Source organism: Plectropomus leopardus, chromosome 11 (genome assembly GCF_008729295.1).
Source record: "Plectropomus leopardus isolate mb chromosome 11, YSFRI_Pleo_2.0, whole genome shotgun sequence".
Taxonomy (NCBI): domain Eukaryota; kingdom Metazoa; phylum Chordata; class Actinopteri; order Perciformes; family Serranidae; genus Plectropomus; species Plectropomus leopardus.
The window spans coordinates 29692167-29712210 of record NC_056473.1 but is presented as its reverse complement, the minus strand read 5'-3'; the positions used below and the strand labels follow the sequence as shown (position 1 = coordinate 29712210).

At 39.6% G+C, this 20044-nt stretch overlaps 1 protein-coding gene across 1 annotated transcript; it reads right to left on the bottom strand.

Annotated features, from left to right (window-relative positions):
• Nucleotides 1–291: 291 nt before the first annotated feature.
• LOC121949807 (coiled-coil domain-containing protein 73-like) lies at nt 292–19540 on the bottom strand. The gene is given in 20 exon segments (XM_042495583.1): nt 292–469; nt 1363–1448; nt 3232–3359; nt 3530–3640; nt 4251–5846; nt 6075–6294; nt 6767–6907; nt 7075–7185; nt 8276–8380; nt 8558–8617; nt 8731–8853; nt 9027–9106; nt 10222–10357; nt 11777–11815; nt 13986–14060; nt 14250–14285; nt 14377–14448; nt 15056–15127; nt 19039–19179; nt 19496–19540. Coding segments are annotated over 20 exon segments (3555 nt in total).
• Between the last annotated feature and the right edge of the window lie 504 nt (nt 19541–20044).

Genomic DNA, 20044 nt, shown 5'->3' with positions numbered 1-20044 from the left:
ATGAACTGCTCAATTGTGTAGAAATGTACAATTTACCTTGATATGGTTGACCTGCTGTATAGTTGTAAATGTGAATTTTTCCAAAAAAGTTAGGAAACTATGAACAGAGCAGTTTTCCATTCAAACGATATGTTTTTGAAGTTATGCGAACAGTTAGCGATTACAGTCAAATAGCAAACACTCTTGCACATTTTTTTTTATCACTTTACCAACTAAGCGCTACAGAAAAAGACTTTTGTAATGTTAGTAGAAACAGAAGCATCCCTCAACAGAAAAGTATGTTTAGGTGGTTTAGTTGTCAGTTCTTCGTCTTTTGGCCAGACGGAGCCTTTCTGTGTTAAGGAACTGTTCAATTTTGGAGATCTGGACTCTGAATGATGACTGTTGGTCTTCCCTATCCTGGGAGCAAGAGAGTTCCCAGTCTAACTCTGAACTAGAACCTGCAGCTGAGGTTGGAGCTCTGCTGCACCTGGTATCAAGAGACGCTCACATTAGCTAGCTTTTCAGCTTTTTCAGCAATCATACTAAGACCCCCCATGATCGAGCTCTTGGAGATGCACGCTTGACACGAAGCATTATGAAAGCACCTTTATCATGCTAAAAGAATGAGCATTAAGACTGAGCATTAAGTCTGTGTTTGTCCTTGCTGTCAATGCTCTGTTTTTCACTCCCACTGCTGCTGCAGAGTGAGCGCTCTTGACTTTCACGCTACTCTTTGTTACAAGCAGCTGCGTGCATGATGCAGCGGCACAGAGGAGGAAGAAACTCTGCACATTGGGCTCTGAGATAACATTGTCTTCTCTCTTCTGCTTAGGTGTGGTTAAAAGCTCACAGCAACTTATTACGATACAGTCTCTGGCTTTTGCTTGAAAGGTAGTGTCAGCAAAAAAAGTTTTTACATGTTTACATGAATGCTGCTGTCAAATTGAACTTCCCGCTTGACCCATTCAAATTTTGTATATTTATATGGAAATAAAACAAATCTTCGAATACTTATATAGGGCGGCAAAACCTGATTTGACTGACATAATTCTGAGTCAGGTACAGCCCTGATCCCAAGTTAATTTCGTGTTTACTTTAATCACTTTAGTGTATAATTAATAATTGTCAAAGGCGCTATGTAGCTGGTCAAGGTCATTATTTATAAAACACAGCTAGATAGATCTGTATTTACAGCAGCAAAAATAGACCACATCACAAGGGGGATTTTGGATGACGTATAACATTTGTTGTTGTTGAAACATTGTTTTAAGAAACTGCTTCCTGACAATGTGTGAAGTTTCAAAAATTAAAAATATAAGCTTATTATTTATTCTGGTTCAAATGATGGGGTTTATCTTTATGTGGGCTTAATGGACTTACCCTGGGGTGGTTTGCCACGACATTCTGCTTGCTGTGATAGATGTGGAGACTGGAAACGAAGTGATGGACGGAGAAGCTCTGGTCTCCTAAGTAAAAATGACAACAAAAAAAATACAATTAGTAAAGCTCAAACATCTACTGCAGATTCATTCTTGCTCAGAGTGCTTCAAGGGGAAGCAAAAAAAAGTTTGAGTAAAGGGAACATTAACTGATAAACAAATGTGGGGCAGACAATAACCAGTGAATTGATATGAAACAGTATCCAGGCCAGAGAAAGTAGCCAGGCCCAGACTGAACTCTGTGTGACGTTCCCAGTGTTCAGAGTCTGCAGAAAATAAAGGCTTTGGCCCGCACTACAATTTGTTAAACTATTAGACAAGGATTTTTTTTCTCATACTATACGCATGTTGCACTCTATCTCCCTCAATTGCCAGCACCTGGATCCTATAAAACACAGAGTGACAGTTTGTGGTGATGGTGACAAAGTAGAGAATGAGAGTGTGTAAGAGTGAAAAAGTGTACGAGCGAACAAGAGGACGTAGAAAGCCAGTGAGTGAGAGACGGATGATGAAGTGAGAGAGGAAGAGAGAGAGTGAGGAGATGGATAAAGACTGAGTAAGTGAGAGAGGAGAGGTACCCAGGCATCATTAAGTAGATTTTCTTCCACAGGTCGTTCATTCTCTGTCTGTCTGGCTGTCTACAGGACGTCGAGGACGACGATGAGTTCAGCATACATCAGCTATGTCCTTTCACTCAGCACCTGACTTAACATCAGTCAAAGCTCGATTCCTCTAAAATCGCTCTCAGATATTCTGCACATTCTGTTTAATGTGTTGGCCTCAACTAATATTTGCTTGCTCTCACACTCTGAGTTTTTTGGACCACAAAAATGTTAAAAAAGCATTTTAATGTCTCGTTCTCATGAGGACATGTCATGTTAATGCAACAGACGTATTCATTAGGCTCTAGCATAAATTTCCCCCGTGGTGCACTCAGGCACATTTTATAAAATGATGAAGCTTAGAATCTGTGGAACAGAAATGACCTCAAACCAATTCATTTGATGGAGAAAATATTTTATAAGGGTCACTGTAACTTCCTCTGAGGCTGCTCATATGTTTCTATGTGAACATTACACTCTGGCCATTTCCTGCTGCTCAACATCAAGTAATGCAGAACAATGTTGTGGCTTTTTGTGATGAAATATATACTTGGACATGGGCTTCAACAATTGAAATTAAATTTTTCTCCACAGCTGTAAGTTGAGATCATACAGTGAGGAAGCTTTAATGCAGCACATGAAATACAGGGGCATGTAAATTATCAGCGGCTACAGTTACATGCACAACAATATTTCACTATTATTCCAAATATGACAATATTCTGAATTTGATGCGAGTTGTGTGAACAGCATATTCTGTTTAAATATAAATTTAAATCTAGCATTTTATGATTGAGACATGTGGGATATGCCTATATTCTACTTTGATGCAAAGACGCAAAATGACAAGAGGCTCTTGTTCTACTTTTCCATATATTGACGTAATAAATGACATGTCAGGGCACGATAGTCGGAGTATGCACAGCTGCATGTTAACGAGAGTGTTTTGGAATATTTATTTTTATCAGCTATGTAAACAGCATAGTAGGAATGTTTTCTTTTTCGGAATAAGGGCAAAACCCAGACTATTTTGTGCACGTAAACGTACCCAGTGTTGTTTTACCTCCATTACCTGTAATCCTGGGATCTGTTCTACGCTAAAGTCTGCTCCACGCAGACTTATAGTGTGCTGATACTCACTAAGTATCATTTTTCAAGTCTGTCGCAAAACAGTAACTTCTTACTTCGTAAAAGGTTCTGTAACTAACCGTGTCTGCTGTTGCCATTTCTCCCAGAGCCATCCACTCTCTCTGCTGGTGTCTCCTTGAGGAAGCTGCGTTCCCAGAGACACTGGAGGCATTCAGCAGATCCGAGGCCCTGGTAATCACCAAGGGGACTAGGAAGAATGAGGTGAGATGGCAAGAATAGCAAGAGGGTAAGAATGAGTGAGTATTAGAAATAGTATGAAATACAGATGTACACACTGAGGAAGAGCGGAGCAATACTGTGTTCCACAACAGTATAATGGCTTTTTAATGGAATGATTCCTACATATATAACCATCACCTTTGTGTTGCTTGCTTGTGAAGAACGTGGGTATTGTGCTGGGAGGATGTCTGAGGGGTCCAACGGCACCACTCAAGTTTTTCTCAGGCAAAGGGGATCTCTGAAAAAACACTCATGTTTTATAGAGACCACAACAACCACAAAAAAACTAACATGTTTACCATGATGCCTATAGGCAACGTTTTAGAATCACTATATTTTATTATGTTTTTAAAATAATCCCCAGTTCAAGTTGTCAAACAGCAACATATTGTCATGCCACTCGGTGTGTGAAACTGACACCAAAGGCACCCTTAAGCACCAGGCTTTAAACTAACTTCAATGTGAACCCATCCACAGCAATACTTGACGCTGAGAGCAACTGACGTAGTATTAAAAGCGAGGAAGTCCGCATAGGGCTGGAGGGAGAGGAGAATTACATCAAAGACATATTTATTTAAACCCAAAACATGATCTCTTTTCTAAATCTTAGAGAGATTTTCTTCCCCTTATCTAACTGCGACCTTTGCACAGCATTAACTATGTCTAACAATGTTTCATTTATGCGTCACACAGATACACTAAAACAGTACCCTGTACTTCACTATCAGACGCCGAGGGGTGTAACAAAGCGTCGTCATTTCACGACCTAGGATGTAAACCAGTGTGTATACTTTGTAATAAAGTTCTGAGCAGCTGCATCCTTAAATGTCTGCAAAGACTTTAGTGAGTAAAATGTTACCAAGGGCAAAATAAATGTGCCTTTAAAGCTATTTTGAAGAACCCTGAATAGTAATAATAGCATTTATTAAATGTAATACCTGAACAAACTGATTAAGGATGGAGACATCTGACTTAGTTCTGGAGCTTTCCACTTCTCTCTGAGCACTGCCCCAGTCAAATGATGACCTGTGAGTCTTAACGCTGGGCAGAGGTAACTCATCAGTACCATCAAGTAGCATTTCTCCTGCTGGAGACTGCTCAGAGCAAGTCCCTTGTGGAGCATCACTCTTGGGACTTGGATGGACAGGCGGCTTCAAATCAGTCGTCTTAGGATATCTTGCGTCTTCTGTTGTCTCATTTTTCATGTGCTCTTGACAGCTGCCAATCTCAGCCCAAGATTCAGGCTCCACAGTATCCATCAGGATATCAGCACAGACATCCTTTAAAATGGGTTTTTCCAGAGATTCCTGGACAGTCTCACAGGCATCGTTTTCTTGCATTTGGCTTTCTTTTGACTGGTTTTCTCTCTTCTCATATGCACTAGAGTCACTATCATCATCATCATTGGTTACCAGACACTTCAGCTGTCCACTCTGCTCCTGACTTTGAGGTAATGTTTGAGGTGCAACCATCACTGACACACATTCCTCATTTACATGAGTATCACACATCTCATCTTTTTGCTTCATGTTGCTGGTAAGTTCAGAAGGATTTATAGGTTGTGTTAGTGTTGTCTCTATTTCCTGGACAGTATCATCGGACTGAGCAGCTAATGGTGCCGTGTTTGTGTGTGAGCTACAAACAACTGACTGATTCAGAGTCCCAGAAAGTTCAGAAGATATACTGGCTGCTGATTTGTTTAATGGTTTCTTCTCTGAGATTTTCTCAAAATCTTGGTGACTTGGACGTGGCAGCTGAGTAACTGACTCAGCAAAGGTTTGGACGTCATCCTGACTGAGGTGCTGCACTTCTTTAATGAAAGAGTTCAGCCCATGATCGACACTTTCATCACAACAGGAGGTATGTACGTCTCCACTAGTCTGATATGCGTTGCTCATGAGGCTGGAGTCAGCATCCTCCTCTGTGACTTCCTGAAAGAGACTTTGCGAAGGCTCTCGGGCAGCCAGCGGTTGCTCAGTGTCCATGAAGTCAATGGCCTGCTGTGTGTCGCTCTCCTCTGTCTGATACGTTGTCTGGTCCGGTATCTGGGTTTCTGCTGTGTGTAGCTCTGTCTTTCCTCTCCCCTCCATTCCATGTGTCCCCTCTCTGTCTGCTCTATCTTTTGTTTCTGTTTCAGGCTGTTTGGGGTCCGCTGCATCTTCTGTTGACCCCTGGCTATCATCTCGTCTGTCACTATCGGTTGTTTGGGCTATGACCATTCCTCTCTTTTTCCTAGCACCTCCTTCTTCTGTCACATCTTCTTCTTGTACTTCTTCTGTCTTCCACTGCTGCTCCTCATTTATTTCCCCTTCTTCTCTGTTGTTATCAACTTGTTTCACATAATCTGTCCATCCTTGTTCTTTCTCGCTCATTCCTCCATTATCTTCATCACACTTTTCTTTGCTCAGTACAGATCCATCAATAGACCTGTGGCTGGGGCTTAGTACAGTTGACTCTGTTGGAAAAATAACATTTTTCGATAGCTGGTCAAATTGTACAGGTCATAAAAATGCCATAGCTTTGTAAAAAAAAGTTATAAAATAGAATAATTTGACTGTCTTGTAGTCTGTCAATATCCTAAGTGTTACAAATAAAAGGCTTAATTGTTGAATTATGAATTGAATTATCAGAGTAGAACAAGTAATATGCCTATCTACTGTTTGTGTATATTCAGCTGGCTGACCTCCAGTTGCTCCAGTGTCAACTGGCTTAGTCACAGCTCCTGTGTCCTCCAGACAGTCTGGGTTTCTGCTCTGAGTGGAGGCCAAGTTCTGCAGACTGCCAAAGCTAGGCAGCTCAGAGCTGGAGATAGCTTCATTAAGAGTTTCCTCTCTTCCAACTTCCTCCAGTAAAGAGGGGGAGACCTGAGTAGAAACACTGACACTCTGACTGCTGTCTCTCATCTGTGAGGAAGAAAACACAAATTTTTCACATTTAAGATGCATAATTGTGTTTATATCACATTTTACCACTACACCACCAGTTGCGGCGTTGTGGTCAGAGAGTTTTTTCTGTCATTTCAGCTTTTTACTCCGTTACCACTGTCGTTATTTTGGTTGAGTGTTTCTGTTATTAATCACACGTTTCAGGTGTCACATCATTCAGCTACACTTTTGCTACAGTGTGTGACACCACAAACAAGAGCACAGATGACATACAGTGCTGTCACCAACTGCGGAAGAAATAATAAGAAATGTTGATCAGTGTCTCCCAAAGCCCAAGATGATGCCCTCAAATGTCTTATTTTGTCCACATAAACATTGAGCTGACTGTCATAGATGGGGGGGGCGCCCACTCTATCCACTGAGCCGCCAGGTGCCCCAATGGTAACATAAAGTTGTGTGTGTCTTGGCCATTTTGTGTTTGTGTTTGTACCTCCAAATCGTGTATGTGCTGAGCCTGCACTTGGGCCTGTGAGGACAGTTCGGTGTGTTCCTGATGAAGCTTGTCGAAAGCCTCTTTCACTGCATGAAGGTCTTGTTTTTCACTCTTGATGCGATCCAGAAACATTGCCTTCTGTTTTACAACAAACATCCAGCAACAAAATAAAAAAAAAAAAATACATGATAGTTTTTTCAGATATTTCTGTATGACAAAATAACATTTTTCCTTTTTGGACATTACTAAATTGGGGATGTTTTTTTTTATATATATAATAGTAATAATAATACATTCTCTTCTACCTCTTTGTCCCAGCTGATCTTGGATGCAGTGAAGCTCTCCATCAGGCCAGCCACCTTGTCTTCCATTGCTTTGCTTTTCTCTCGCATCACCCTGTGTTCCTGCTTAAGGGCCTGCAGTAAAATTAATCACCCATGGGATTTTTAATGCAATACTAAATTTTTATGTGTTTATTTAACGTGAACAGAGGCTCTTAAACAGGGCAGAGAGAGAGACAGAGGACTTCTTGCTAATACAAATCAGCTGGCTTGTGTCATTTTAATAATGATTTTAATAAATTAATGAATAGGTGAATTAAAAATGAGAAGGGGGTACAGACAAAAGAAAAGAGAATAATAAACAGTAAAGCCATAAATGGAGTATTAACACACTAACTATCACTCAGTTGCGGAGGGGCCCATATTCACTAATGTATATGTTGTGATGTGCAATTCACATTCATCACATTTATGAGAAGAAACGATGGCTGTTATTTATTTCTGTCCTCATGTAAATTCACTCCATAATCATTTAAATAGACCCTGAAAAATTCCCCATCTGTGTGGGAACAATAGTTGGTGCAGAGTATTACCTGGAGAAATACACCACATTATCTATCATTCAGATCAATTTTAACATGATACAATGACACCTAAAATTGATCGATTTGTGCATGTTAAGTAAAAAAAAGCAAGGGGAAGTCCAGAAGAACAACAAAAGTGACACTACTGAGTTTTGTATTTTCTTCCAAGAAATTACTGGTTCTTTCACCAAAAAAATCACTCACCACATATCATTATATAATTCCTGTTTTATCTGCATTTTTCCTAAAAATACTTATTTGCCTTTGAACTTACTAGGACTCTTCATACCATTTCCAGTTTAAGTCTAGATGATTACTCAATGTGATGTTTGTCAATTTTACTTGTCCTAAAAGATGGAGAATGTGTCTCCAGATGACCACGGAGGAATTTTATTTTGCAATTTGCGAAATAAAATTGTCTATAATCTAGAATCTTTTGAGCTCAAAATTCAAATCAAATTTTATCTTGACTCGTATCTAAACAATATGATGAGGGACAAGAAAACATGGCATACATCTAGGTTCTGTCGACAAGAAAAAAGTGTAAAGCAAAATGGCATGTAGTGGTATAAGAATAAATCTGCACTGATGTGTATGCATATAATATGCCCATAAACCAGTAAAGGATGAAAGTCTCTGACCTGGTACTGCTCTCTGTGTGTCTGCAGCTCCAGCTCTACTCCGCTCACTGTCTGTGTCTGACTCAACAGCAGCTGCTGGGTTTGCTGCAGAGACCTCATCACTTCCTGTACAAACACACATGCACACAATACAGGCATTCAAACAACATCTCACTTAGGATGTCTTCAAGTGGGAAAAAGACACTTTTTGTAGTATTATTTTAAACAGCAAAGCATCTTCCAATGCAACCACGCAAAGAAGGAGCATCAAGCTGAAGGTAGTGTTCACAGGTAGTTTCCTACCTGCTTTTCTGCTCTTACAGCTTCATTCTCCTCCCTGAGTTTCTTGTTCATTTCAGTTTCCTATACATGCAAGAGAAATACAGAACAGAAAACTGAACCATGAAATAGAGATTACTATAAACTAATATTGGGGCTGTTATCTTCCTGTTATTATTCGATTTACTGTCATTTACCATGTTCAGTTTCTGGTGCAGCTGCTGTAAACGCTGCTCTCTGCCTGTAGGACTATGGGCCTTGTTGTCTAAAACTGATGACAACTTGGCCTTGATCAGCTTGTTACTGACCACCTCCAACTCCTGAGAAAGCACCACACATCAAGCATATCAAAAGCACAGAATTACCAAGTTGATTAATTTTTGTTAAATACTTAACTTGAGATTAAAAAACGTAGTTGGGTGCAAATAAAATGTGATGACATTTTGCCTTAGGTAAGTCCAAGTATTGACACACAGTACACCCTTCCACATACCTTCTTTAGAGAAACAATGGTTGCTTCTTGTTTTTCGTTTGCGATAGTCAGTTTCTTATTTATTTTCATGGCCTCATCAACTGCAAGAAATACACACAGTAAGTCATACTATGACTACAATGGCCTTGCATTACTGTTAGTGTCTCTCACATGATGGTAGACAGGAAGGGATCCAATCCATCTCACAAAATCAAAATAAGCAACCATAACTGACTACCACTGCTGTTCTGCGTCCCTACAGTAAATAACCAGTGTAACACTTCTTTTTTTACTTTAGCATCAGCCGTGGCAGAATGAGTTAACTGTATAACTGTATCATACACAACACATTTTCCACACTTCCACCTGAACTCTGCAGGCAACATTTACTGTAGATGATGATCTATGACATAACTTTAACAACACTGCAGCACCTGCTGCAACAACAGGTAGAGAAGGCTGCATTGGAGACATGGTCAATAATAGTGGAAGGCTGGAGAGCAGCTAAATGTCTAATTAAACAGCAGGTTGCATATATTGTCAACAGCATGATTCAGTACAGTCATGTCAATAGAGCATGCTGCTGGTGTTTATGCTGTGAGAGTGTATTATTGGCACACACTGAATACAAGTGAGCGTTGTTGAACACTAGCCCTTGCTGCTTAGCTGGAAGCTCTCCTCATAGTCCCAGTTTACTCTTTATTAAAACATTGCGGAGGAGCATTTGAAGGAACATGAAAGTAACCTTTACTCATAACACAGACCTTGACCCCAAAATAATATCTGTTGAACTAGATATTTGTAGAAATTAATGTGCCTCTGAAAGTTCTGCAGAAACTGAGTTACACTTCTGTATCAAGTCAGCATGAGCCAACATCTGTGTGAATTTTTTCCAACATCTTGTTACATTCATACTGTAAAGAATTCAAGCTATTCCAGGGGCAAAACAGAGCCTTTCCTGGTTAGATCTAATATAGTGAACACTGTGTGCCTTTTTTAGGCACACTGCCTCAGTTACATTCAATAGCACATGCCGATGTACTGTAAAGTATCCTGTAGAGGGTTGTTGTTTTTGCAGTTCTTTCCGACTTCAGACAATAAATGTTTTTTCAGCATAATATTTGTAAACTGACTGCACAGCCATCACCAAATAGAGAGCCTCTATATAGCTTCCTTTCTGTGTACGGATCCATCCAGCCATACACTCATTAATTACCATTTTGCTCGAGTTTCTCGTGGGCCTGCTTGAACACGGCACACTGTCTGGACAGAGCACTGAAACGTTTCTCAGCCTCCGCCAACTGATTCAAGTGACTGTCCTTTGACCGGCTCTGCAAGGCTAACTTCAGTTCCTGTGGATGGATTAAGTTAAAACAGAAGAAGAAATGAGTGCCCCACACAGGTGAAAAAAAAAAACAAAGAAAAAAGTTGCTATAGTACCTGACATGGTTCACCTGACAGATCTGTAGAAATGCAGTGCAAAATATAACAGCAAAAAGTTCTTAGCAAAGAAATGTTACAAGAAATTACTAATCAATGAATACATAGAGGAGTGAGGATGAAATGTGGAAAATGTTTCTTTTCTTGCAGCAATAATTCAACATATGGTGAAATATACTTAGCAATATTCTTGCTGAGAGTTTGATGACAAGATCAATAACACTCTCAATACGCTGCCTTTTGTACAAGATTCCGAAGCTTGCTTACTATGTTGGTGTGTTTTTTTCCTACACATTACGCTGTGCCTTTTTTCCTAAACCTAACCATCCGTGACTTTGTTGCCTAATCCTAACCATCACGAGGGACCGCGTTGATTGCCAGGTGCTGTTGCATAAATGTAAGAACCATGCTGCTTCATCCCACAACAAGCATCAAGCATTTGTTGAACATAATGGACACGGCATCCTGGAGCGTAAACAGCTGATGTAGACGGACTCCTAAACGTCATAAGTAGATGCAGAAGGTCACTGACAGAGCGGCACTATCTGACGAGTCGGGATGAGAACGTGTTGGTGTACCGGGTTTTCGAGGTTCTGGTAGGCTGACTTGTTTAAACTTTAGACAGTCAGGCTTGCTGTTCTGTTCTTTAAGTCTTTCTGTTGAGCTAAGCTGTTTGGCTGCTGACCCCAGGTCTGCACTCGGCGCATATAAGACATAAGAAAAGTACTGAGGATGCTCCATGCCGGCTGCTCAGTTTAAAAGCAGGCACAAAACAGGAGGAGGCAAAATGCTGCAGCACATGTTGTCAGATATAGTATACTACAGAAGAAACAGCTGTCAAGTGATTGAAATGATCACAGTTTAACACAGCTAGTGTCTGTCTTTTTCTGTGGGATGAAGGAATCAACTCAGGGCATGCCTCAGAGCACTTTATCGCTCTTCAAACTGCCATTATAGTTTGATTGTCTGTATCAAGCTGAGCAGATTCTTTTCTTCACTTTCATTTTCCCACTCACTCCCTTTACTCTCATTCCCACTCCCTCTCTCCAACACACCAGCTCGCTTTGACTCCCTCTCACTCTGCTGAGCCACTGTTATGTGAAGAAGGTTAAACCGAGCGAGGCCCAGTTATAAAATATTTTAATAGAGATATTTTCTCTGCTGTGCTGGCAGTTCAAAGTGTCACATACTCCCTATCCGTTACTCCTGATGAGCTCTTCCCTCCAAACCCATCCCTCCTTAGCACCAATTCCTCATCCTCCTCTTTTAATTTTTCTTACTCCCACCCATCTTCTGTCAACAATTTGTATAAGTGGAAAATCCTTTCTTACCAGCTCATTTGATTTCTTCTCCAAGTTGTACTTCAGTAACTGCAAAACAGCCGTAAAAGAAAATCGACAAGATCAAGCATTTCCACTCTGATGAGCCAGGCATTATGGCTGTGACTGAATTTGAGGTTTTCCAGCCTTTATTTTCAGGATACCCCCAAAGTTAAATGTAATCAGTTACAAATGATCTATATGATGATGTATACATTAGTACACAATGCCACAGATGCATACAACACACACAGCAGTGCTACGAAATGGACCTTGAGGTAATATTGATTTCTACAGTCAAGAACAAACTTTGAATCTTTTAAGCAAACACAGATGAGAGCAGCTCACCCAAATGTAAGATTGAACAAACAGTATTGTCAATATTGTATAAATATTCATAGATCAATTATTATTCATCTCCAAACGATTTATGTATTTAATGAAAATGTGCTCCCTCTGAATTGATGTAGGGCTGCAACTAATGATTATCTTTATAATTGGTTAATATGGGGATCTTTTTTTTAATTAATCAAGTAATCACTGGTCTATTGAACAGAATATCTATAGACTCCAAGCACCCCAGCAGCAGGGCTGGAAATTAGCACCAGACACAGTCTAAATGCTGATATCCATGTGGCTGCTAGATGTGGTTGGTAGATTCTGGCATCCACCAGCCACACTGGCAGTTGGACAAAATAGTTCATTTCCAAACATGGCCAGTAGTAATCTTTAAATGTCATGTTTTTCACCAACCAACTCAAACATATTCAATTTTCCAGATTCAACAGAAATATTTTGGGGGAAAAAATGCACATCTGAATGTGTGACAGGTGTGCTGCTTATGGCTGAAATATTTATATGGACTTATGAATACTTAACACACACGCACACACAGTTGCTGCCTGGATGATTAAGGCATCTCGTGTGTTTATACGAGTTATGATACTGCCTGTATACTCGATGAAAGTCAGACTCTTAATTTCAGCAGTAAGCCAGACTGGGTTTCCAAGTAAAGTGGATTATTTACATAATCATATTTATTCATATATACGGTACATCTAACTATATATTTTCTCAAAGTTGGCTGTCAAGCGGTGAATCTTTTACACAATGGGCTGCCCTGAATGTTTTCAGATTTTGGGAATCATTTATCAAACGAGCAGCACTTTATTAACCAGCATCAGTGGGGTTCTCATTCTGCGGATTCTGAGGGGGGTCACTGATAACTTTTAAAGGATTGCAAGTTGATTTATGTGTTGGGGGGGAAATAATTGAGCTTTTTTTTTAATGTGTTAAAGGGGTTTGATTGAGAAGTGCTAACTACAACTGCCAGCCTGCTTTAAAAAACAACCAATTATTTGAAATCAGGCGAAAGTGAAGCAGCAATCAATGTAAATTTTTGAGAGTAAAACTGACAAAATGTTCAAGGCACTTCCAATTTTTTTGCCAAACTTTTTAATTTTTAATAAATGCCGAAGTATGGCAAATCCAAAGTATCATTACAAGTATTTTATGTTGGGATCTAATTTGTGGGGTTTTCAATTGCTGTAGTTGTGGGCAGCTCAACCCTATCATTTCTATGATTTGGACTTAGAAATACTAAATTACAATGGATATTTATTAGCCAGGTTATTTCCTGCTATAATGAATTATTTACATTTGATGAAGGACTAATTAAACCATACTGTTCCAGTGGAGCTCAAATTTGTAATTTAGCACATGGTCATTAAATCACTTCAATCCCAACTGCCACTGACGTGAAAATGTGTTAAATTAAAGAAGTCCACCAGACCGTGTCACAAGAATGAACACAACTGGGCCTCACTACAGCCAAACGCCGCATTCAGTGTCTCCCAGATAGAATATCAAAAACAGTCTCTATTGTCTCTGTAACACGGATGGGTTGTAAAAGTGCAGCGGACCGTGGGGACGGCTGTATATCACCTCTGGGGTGTCAGCCATGAAGACAAACACTCTGGGAGCCAGACAGAGGCTCTAACACCCTGCGCTCTTGACCCTGGATGGGCATGAGCTTTACTTTCTTTACCTATCACTTTTCCTTCTGATTTTAAAGAAAGAACAAGAGACAGCAACGGAGAAAGATATGAAGAAAGAAAGAAAGAAAGAAAGAAAGAAAGAAAGTTGACGGTATGAGTGGGAGTGCATATGAGAGATAGAGACAGAAACAGAAAGAGGAGACTGTGAGTGTAATACATCGTACCTGTAGTGACTTTAGTTCTTCTTTCAAGTTGTTAATCTCCTTGTCTTTTAACTCCGCGCTGACCTGGTATTTCCCCTGAAATGTTATATCATTATTGTGAGCTTCAAAAAAGCTATAAATACCAAAGCACAGCACCAAAGAATCCACTCTAAGGGCCAAGATTGTGTAACTGAGATGAGTGAATTTACTACTCCACTAAAAACATTAATTGAATAAAATGCTCTGAGTATCTCATCGACATTTTTGGGAATAAGCCATTCATACCTTCTCCTCCTCAGTATTTCTTATTTTGGCCTGAAGCTTGAGAGAAGAAAAATATGCTCAGAAAATTTCAGTTATTTGTTAAGTCTGGATTTACTTCTAAAAACTGCAACCAAACACAAAAATATACCTGCTTCTTCACACTGGCGAGCGACTCTCTGTGCTGGTTTGCCGCCGTTTCAATCTGATTTTGTAGGGATTCCTGTCAAAGTATGTACGAAGGATAAATTAATCAAAACCTTTGATGAGCAAATAAGTATAACATATCAAAATAGATTGGGGTGCAAGGTATTGGATTTTTTGCCAATACCCATTTTGCTGATATAGCAACTCGTTTGGCCGATAACCGATGGCAATATTGATATTTTCTTTTTTTCCCTCCTAATTTTTTAGTGATCGAGTCTCTTCTGTTGTTGAAATAACATCATACAGGGTTCCTACGGTCATCCTGGAAAAGTTATGAAATTAGAAAAATTGTTTTCCAGGCCTTATAGTCTACTTGCCAGCAAAATCAACCTGGAAAAGTTGAGTATGGGTCACTCTGTTAAAAAGGAAAAAAATCAACAAATTCATTTTGAATGAATGTAAGATTCATTCATTGTTCAAAATAAGAAAAATACTTCAAGTTAGGGTTGATGTTTTGTACATGTTCACTTGGTTTGTGATACCGGCAGAAATTAGCATGTTGGCCGATTCCGATCTTTTATTTTATAAAGGCATGCTGATACCAAATTTGTGCATCCCTAAAAATTACTTATTTGTTGAATATGAGTACCAATGACCTTTTGACATTAAAGACCCTGCCATACCTTCTCCCACTCCAGCTCCTGTTTCTCCAACACCAGTTTGCTGATCTGATCCTCAAAGCGTGTCTCTGCATCCTGAACCAAAGAAAGGCATCATACATATCAGCGGGTAGCTAAGACCAATCACACATACTGTGTAAGGAGTAATTCACAGGCAGACACACAGACAACCTGGAGACACCTGATAAATTAAAAACACAGTAAATTTAGATGGGGCGATGGCAGGTGCGATGCAGTTTTAGCAGCCACAGAACAGACTGAAAAGTGTTATCTCTTCCATTTTTTGGACAGATAACTCTCTGGAGTTGAGCCAGAACTGCTGTAAGTTCCCCTGGTTCATTCCACCGTATCTTTTGTAGAAGCACACAAGAGAAAGAGGAACATTAGAGGGGAGGTGATATTTGTGGAAAGCCATCCCTATCCTCCCTCTTCCCTGGCAGAAGGCAGGTAAAAGTCAATTGCTCTCTATATCCATGGGACTTTTTTATGTGCATGTGGGAGCCGGTTAACTCACTGAGTTTATTTTATAAGTTCCAATTAAACTATGCTACCAGCGTGGCACTGCACTTTAAAAAAAAGGAGTGCACAGGAGATAAAGCTGTTATTTTTCCACTGAGGAATCATTATTGTGTGTGTGTGTGTGTGTGTGTGTGTGTGTGTGTGTGTGTGTGTGTGAGAGAGAGAGAGACAGAGAGAGAGAGAGAGCATGTGCATGTGTTTAAAAAGACACTAGAAAGGTTTATTAAGCCTGGTATTCCATGTAAATCAAGATAGGCAACTGCAGATCAACTTAGGGCTGAGGGCACTAAAACATTTTTATTTATATTTTGCCACACAATATTTCATAATATACGATTTTACTCATTATGTGAAAATTCATGACTGTTTACATTATATATTTGCCATGGCTTTTAATCTCTTTGCTGTTTTATTGCTGTTCTGATGAATGCTTTTTATTGGGCGTGAAATAAGAGGAAAAAAGTATCTGGGCACGAAAAAGTGATGGTTAATTTAATAGTCTAATTGAAAGAAGTTGGGCAGAGCTTATCCTGAAGTTTTCCATTACATGTGTTAAAGTGATAAGTCACAGTGAGCCTCATACAGAAACATTCTCCTAAATTTCTCTTTAATTTCCTTTCATTTTTTTTTAAATAAGAGACGTTTACTCTATATGCACAAAATCAACCATCAAAATATGCTTTGAACCTGAATGATGAAGTCACCTTAGCATAGGTTACGCCCCCTGAACACTGTTTAAGGCCCAAGAGTAAAAGAAATGCCATGAAAAAAAGGCTGTAAGAAATTCAGCATTAGTGAACTCAACATACTATTAAATACACTTAAAAGTAAACATGATTTTCCAGAGTGCCAGTACTGACATTGCAGGAAAATAAAATTTAAAAAAAAACAGCAAAAGCAAAACATTTGTAATGATGTAAAGGCTTTGTCAGCAGCAGGAGTGGAAGAAGTTTACAGATCCTTTACTTAAGTAAAAATACTAATATCACACTGTGAAAAAATATGGTCCTAAGTCCTGCATTGAAATTGTTACTTCAGTTAAAGTTTATTAAATACAATCAGGGAAATGTGTTTAAGTTTTAAAAGTAAAAATCTGAATCTATACAATAAATCCAAGTAAATCAAAAGAAAAGAAGTGAGACTGCATATCAGGGTTTGTACAGACAAGTGCCTTTTCAAGCACTCATTTTTATTTGACCATCTGTTGCAATAAAATTGTTCATATTCGGAAATGGAACAAACACATGCTAAGAGAGCCTAAAATCAGTTTATTATTAATTAACTGCTGCTTACATACTGCCAAATTACAAATCAAAACTTGTGCTAACGGCTAACGCTGCTCCAGTGTGAGTATTTCGCAGGCTAGCGAAACATCCTGGTGTAGAGTATTTACAAGTGTTCACCCACCAGTTGGCGCAAATACTGCATTATCAAATAATTGCAACCACAGCTGTAAAACAATTATATAATACCTCATAAAATAATTTAAAAGTAAAAAATTTAAAAAATGTATCATTTTGTCCTCCTCCGTTATATCCAAGTACTTTTTCAAGGACCAAGTTCAAAAATGCCTGATTTTCAAGGTATTCCAGGACTTAAATTTGTGTTGAATTCAAGTACCTCAAGCATCTCATGCACCATTGATGGAATCTGTCATATTTATGAAGCTGTAATCATAAAATGTAATCATAAAATGTTCTTCATGAACTGCTTTTTGCATGACTCTAATCAATCAACTACTGATTTCAGCTGCACTTGTATATTTCCATGTGCTGTGTGTGTAAATCTTCACTTGTAGACTAACTAGCTAATTAAAATGATCAAATCATTGTAGAGGAGTAAAAAGTACAATATTTCAATCTGTGTAGTGACTGAAGTATAAAGTAGTGTTAAACTACCAGAACACCACATTCTCACCAACTAAAGCAGTGGGTTGTACTGTATTAAGAAAAGAAAGAAAGAAAACAAACCAACTGGAATTTGACCTGCTCTGGAATGTCCGGCACCATCATGACATCCTCTCGCTCCTTAACCTCTCCACCCCATGAACGCCACAACTACAAAGTGCTACTTTGATAACAGCAGTGCCTGAGGAGGATCAGACTCATCTAATGCTTCTCAGTTAACATGACAATAACAATAAAAACTCAATGGCAACAAATGACCAACATCCCATTTTTGCTCCCCTAACCTTTAAGCACATTTGCAGTGTGTTAGCAGATTGAAAGTACTTGCTGGAGGGTATACAGTATTATTATTTATATTTGTTGTTTTTTTACAAATAAATTTACTTTCTGCTTTTTGGTCAGGGGTCAAATGGCTTGTGTGATCCCCATCTCGACACAATGTGCATCAAGCTGGCTCTAATCCAAACAGCCAAAAAGGACAGCTGGCTTCCTCTAGGACACTATGAGACCGACTCCCTTTCTATGAAATGACGCTGCTCTTTAGCCAAACAGAGAGCCATTAGTGTCAAAGTACTTCTCAGTCAACAGTGATGTGACGCAAAGTTAGGGCCATGACACACGAAGCTGACGTCAGAGAACAAGCTGCGTCGCCCTCATGTCGTTGTACCAGCAGATAGCAGTCATCTGTGCAACATGTTCTCATCCCAACTCATCACATGGTGCCGCTTTGTCAGACCCTCTGCGCCTACTTATGACATTTTTAGGTATCCTTTTGTGTCAGCTGTTTACAGCCTGGCTGTTACTACGTCAACAAATGCACATGGAGGGATGATGCAGCACGTCCTTATGTTTACACAACAAGATCACATGGCAACCACTGCTGACTGTCATGATGGTTAGATTTAGGTAAAAGGAGCACATGGTAAGGTGTAAAAAAAAAAAAAAACAAAAACAAAAAAAAACACCTCACATCCTCAAGTGAACACCAGACTCCTGCATGAAAGTCAGCTGTTTGTGGGACCCGTTCACCTTCCCTCCCAACAACCCTATAATCACACTTGTGCTCCTTAAATTGCCTCAATGCCGGCAGCGTTATCACCTGATGCCGCCCTTCCGCATTTTATACGCACGCAACCAATTCCGTCCGGCCGCCTTCCCAGGTGACACCTCTGTGGGTATGATGTGGTTGTGCCTGGTGCCGTGCAGCTATCCAGCTGCCAGCTTAAAATAACAACGCCATCAAGTCTGTCCAGCTGCAGCCTCAACTGACACCATTCGGCTGCATTCCAAATAGACACAGAAGGTTGCTTTCGGCTTATGACGCACAAGCATAACACCAATTAACAATGTTACAATGTGTAAGGCAGAAGGTGAGCAAACGTAATCAAAGTTCTGGTCGGCCCATGGAAATGCAACAGAAAGGGAAATCCACACTATTAATTGGACAATCCAATAAGGCTGATACCTGCCTGAACTGGTGGGAAGGACGATCCTCTCCTTATTCACTAAGTAAGACCAAGTACATAAGTAAAAACACAAATGTTACAGTTGCTACTTTACCCTCCGGATATGCAGCTCCTCCACAGCCTCAAGTAGATGGGTTTTAAATTCCAACAACTGTAGTGAGATGGTGTCTCCACTTTCTGTTTGACAGCGAGCGCTGGACAGAGACAGCTCCTGCTCCAACACAGGTCCTCTTACCTGCATAAAAAAAATAAAACTTTCTATTATAACTAATCAAATAGTTAGCACCATTTAGCTAGTAGTTTGGCAATTCTGTGATACAAAATTAGGCTGAGGCTCTCGAACAGAGACAGTGCATGTTAGGAGTTGTGTATGTGTACACAGCAAGCTGTTCAAACAAATTGCCCCTGTGGGATTAATAGACTTGAATCCGAACACCCAGTAATTATCTATATCAAACGATTTTAGTTAAATTTATTCGTATGATAAATAAACAAAAAAGCAGATGAATGTTCTTTGCTTTGTCCTCTACTGTTAAAAAGTAGTAACTTACAGTGTTGTGGGTGGGGAGTGTCCCAGAGTCAGCACTGAGATCCATTGAGTTGTTTCAAGGCAGGCCAAGGTCCCACTGGGTCTCTGCCGCCTGTTAATCAAGACAAAAAAAACCATTTTGTTGAAAAAGGTTAATAGAATTGGCTGTTTAATAAGCAGTCACCCTCTGCTTTTCCACTCGTGTGTTCATAATTACTTCCTCATCTGCAATTTTTACTGCTAAATGATTTTATTAGAAATAATAGACTTGCACATTAAAGCCTCATAATGTTTCTCAATCACTACAATCTAACCTAATGGCTTTGAAATGACCATTAGGGTTTTTTCTTTCTTTGTTTTACACCACTTCCATTGCAGTGAGAAGATAACACCTTGATAAGCCATTGAGGTTCAAATGAACCAGCCCATTGACACTAATAGGGGTCAGAGCAATAACACTGAATGGACAAATTGTGCTGTCAATGCTTTTTAAATTATCTAGGTTATTTAATTTGACCCACGGATGGTCCTCTGCAACTGTCCCCTCAACGTAACCAAGAGACTGAGTGAC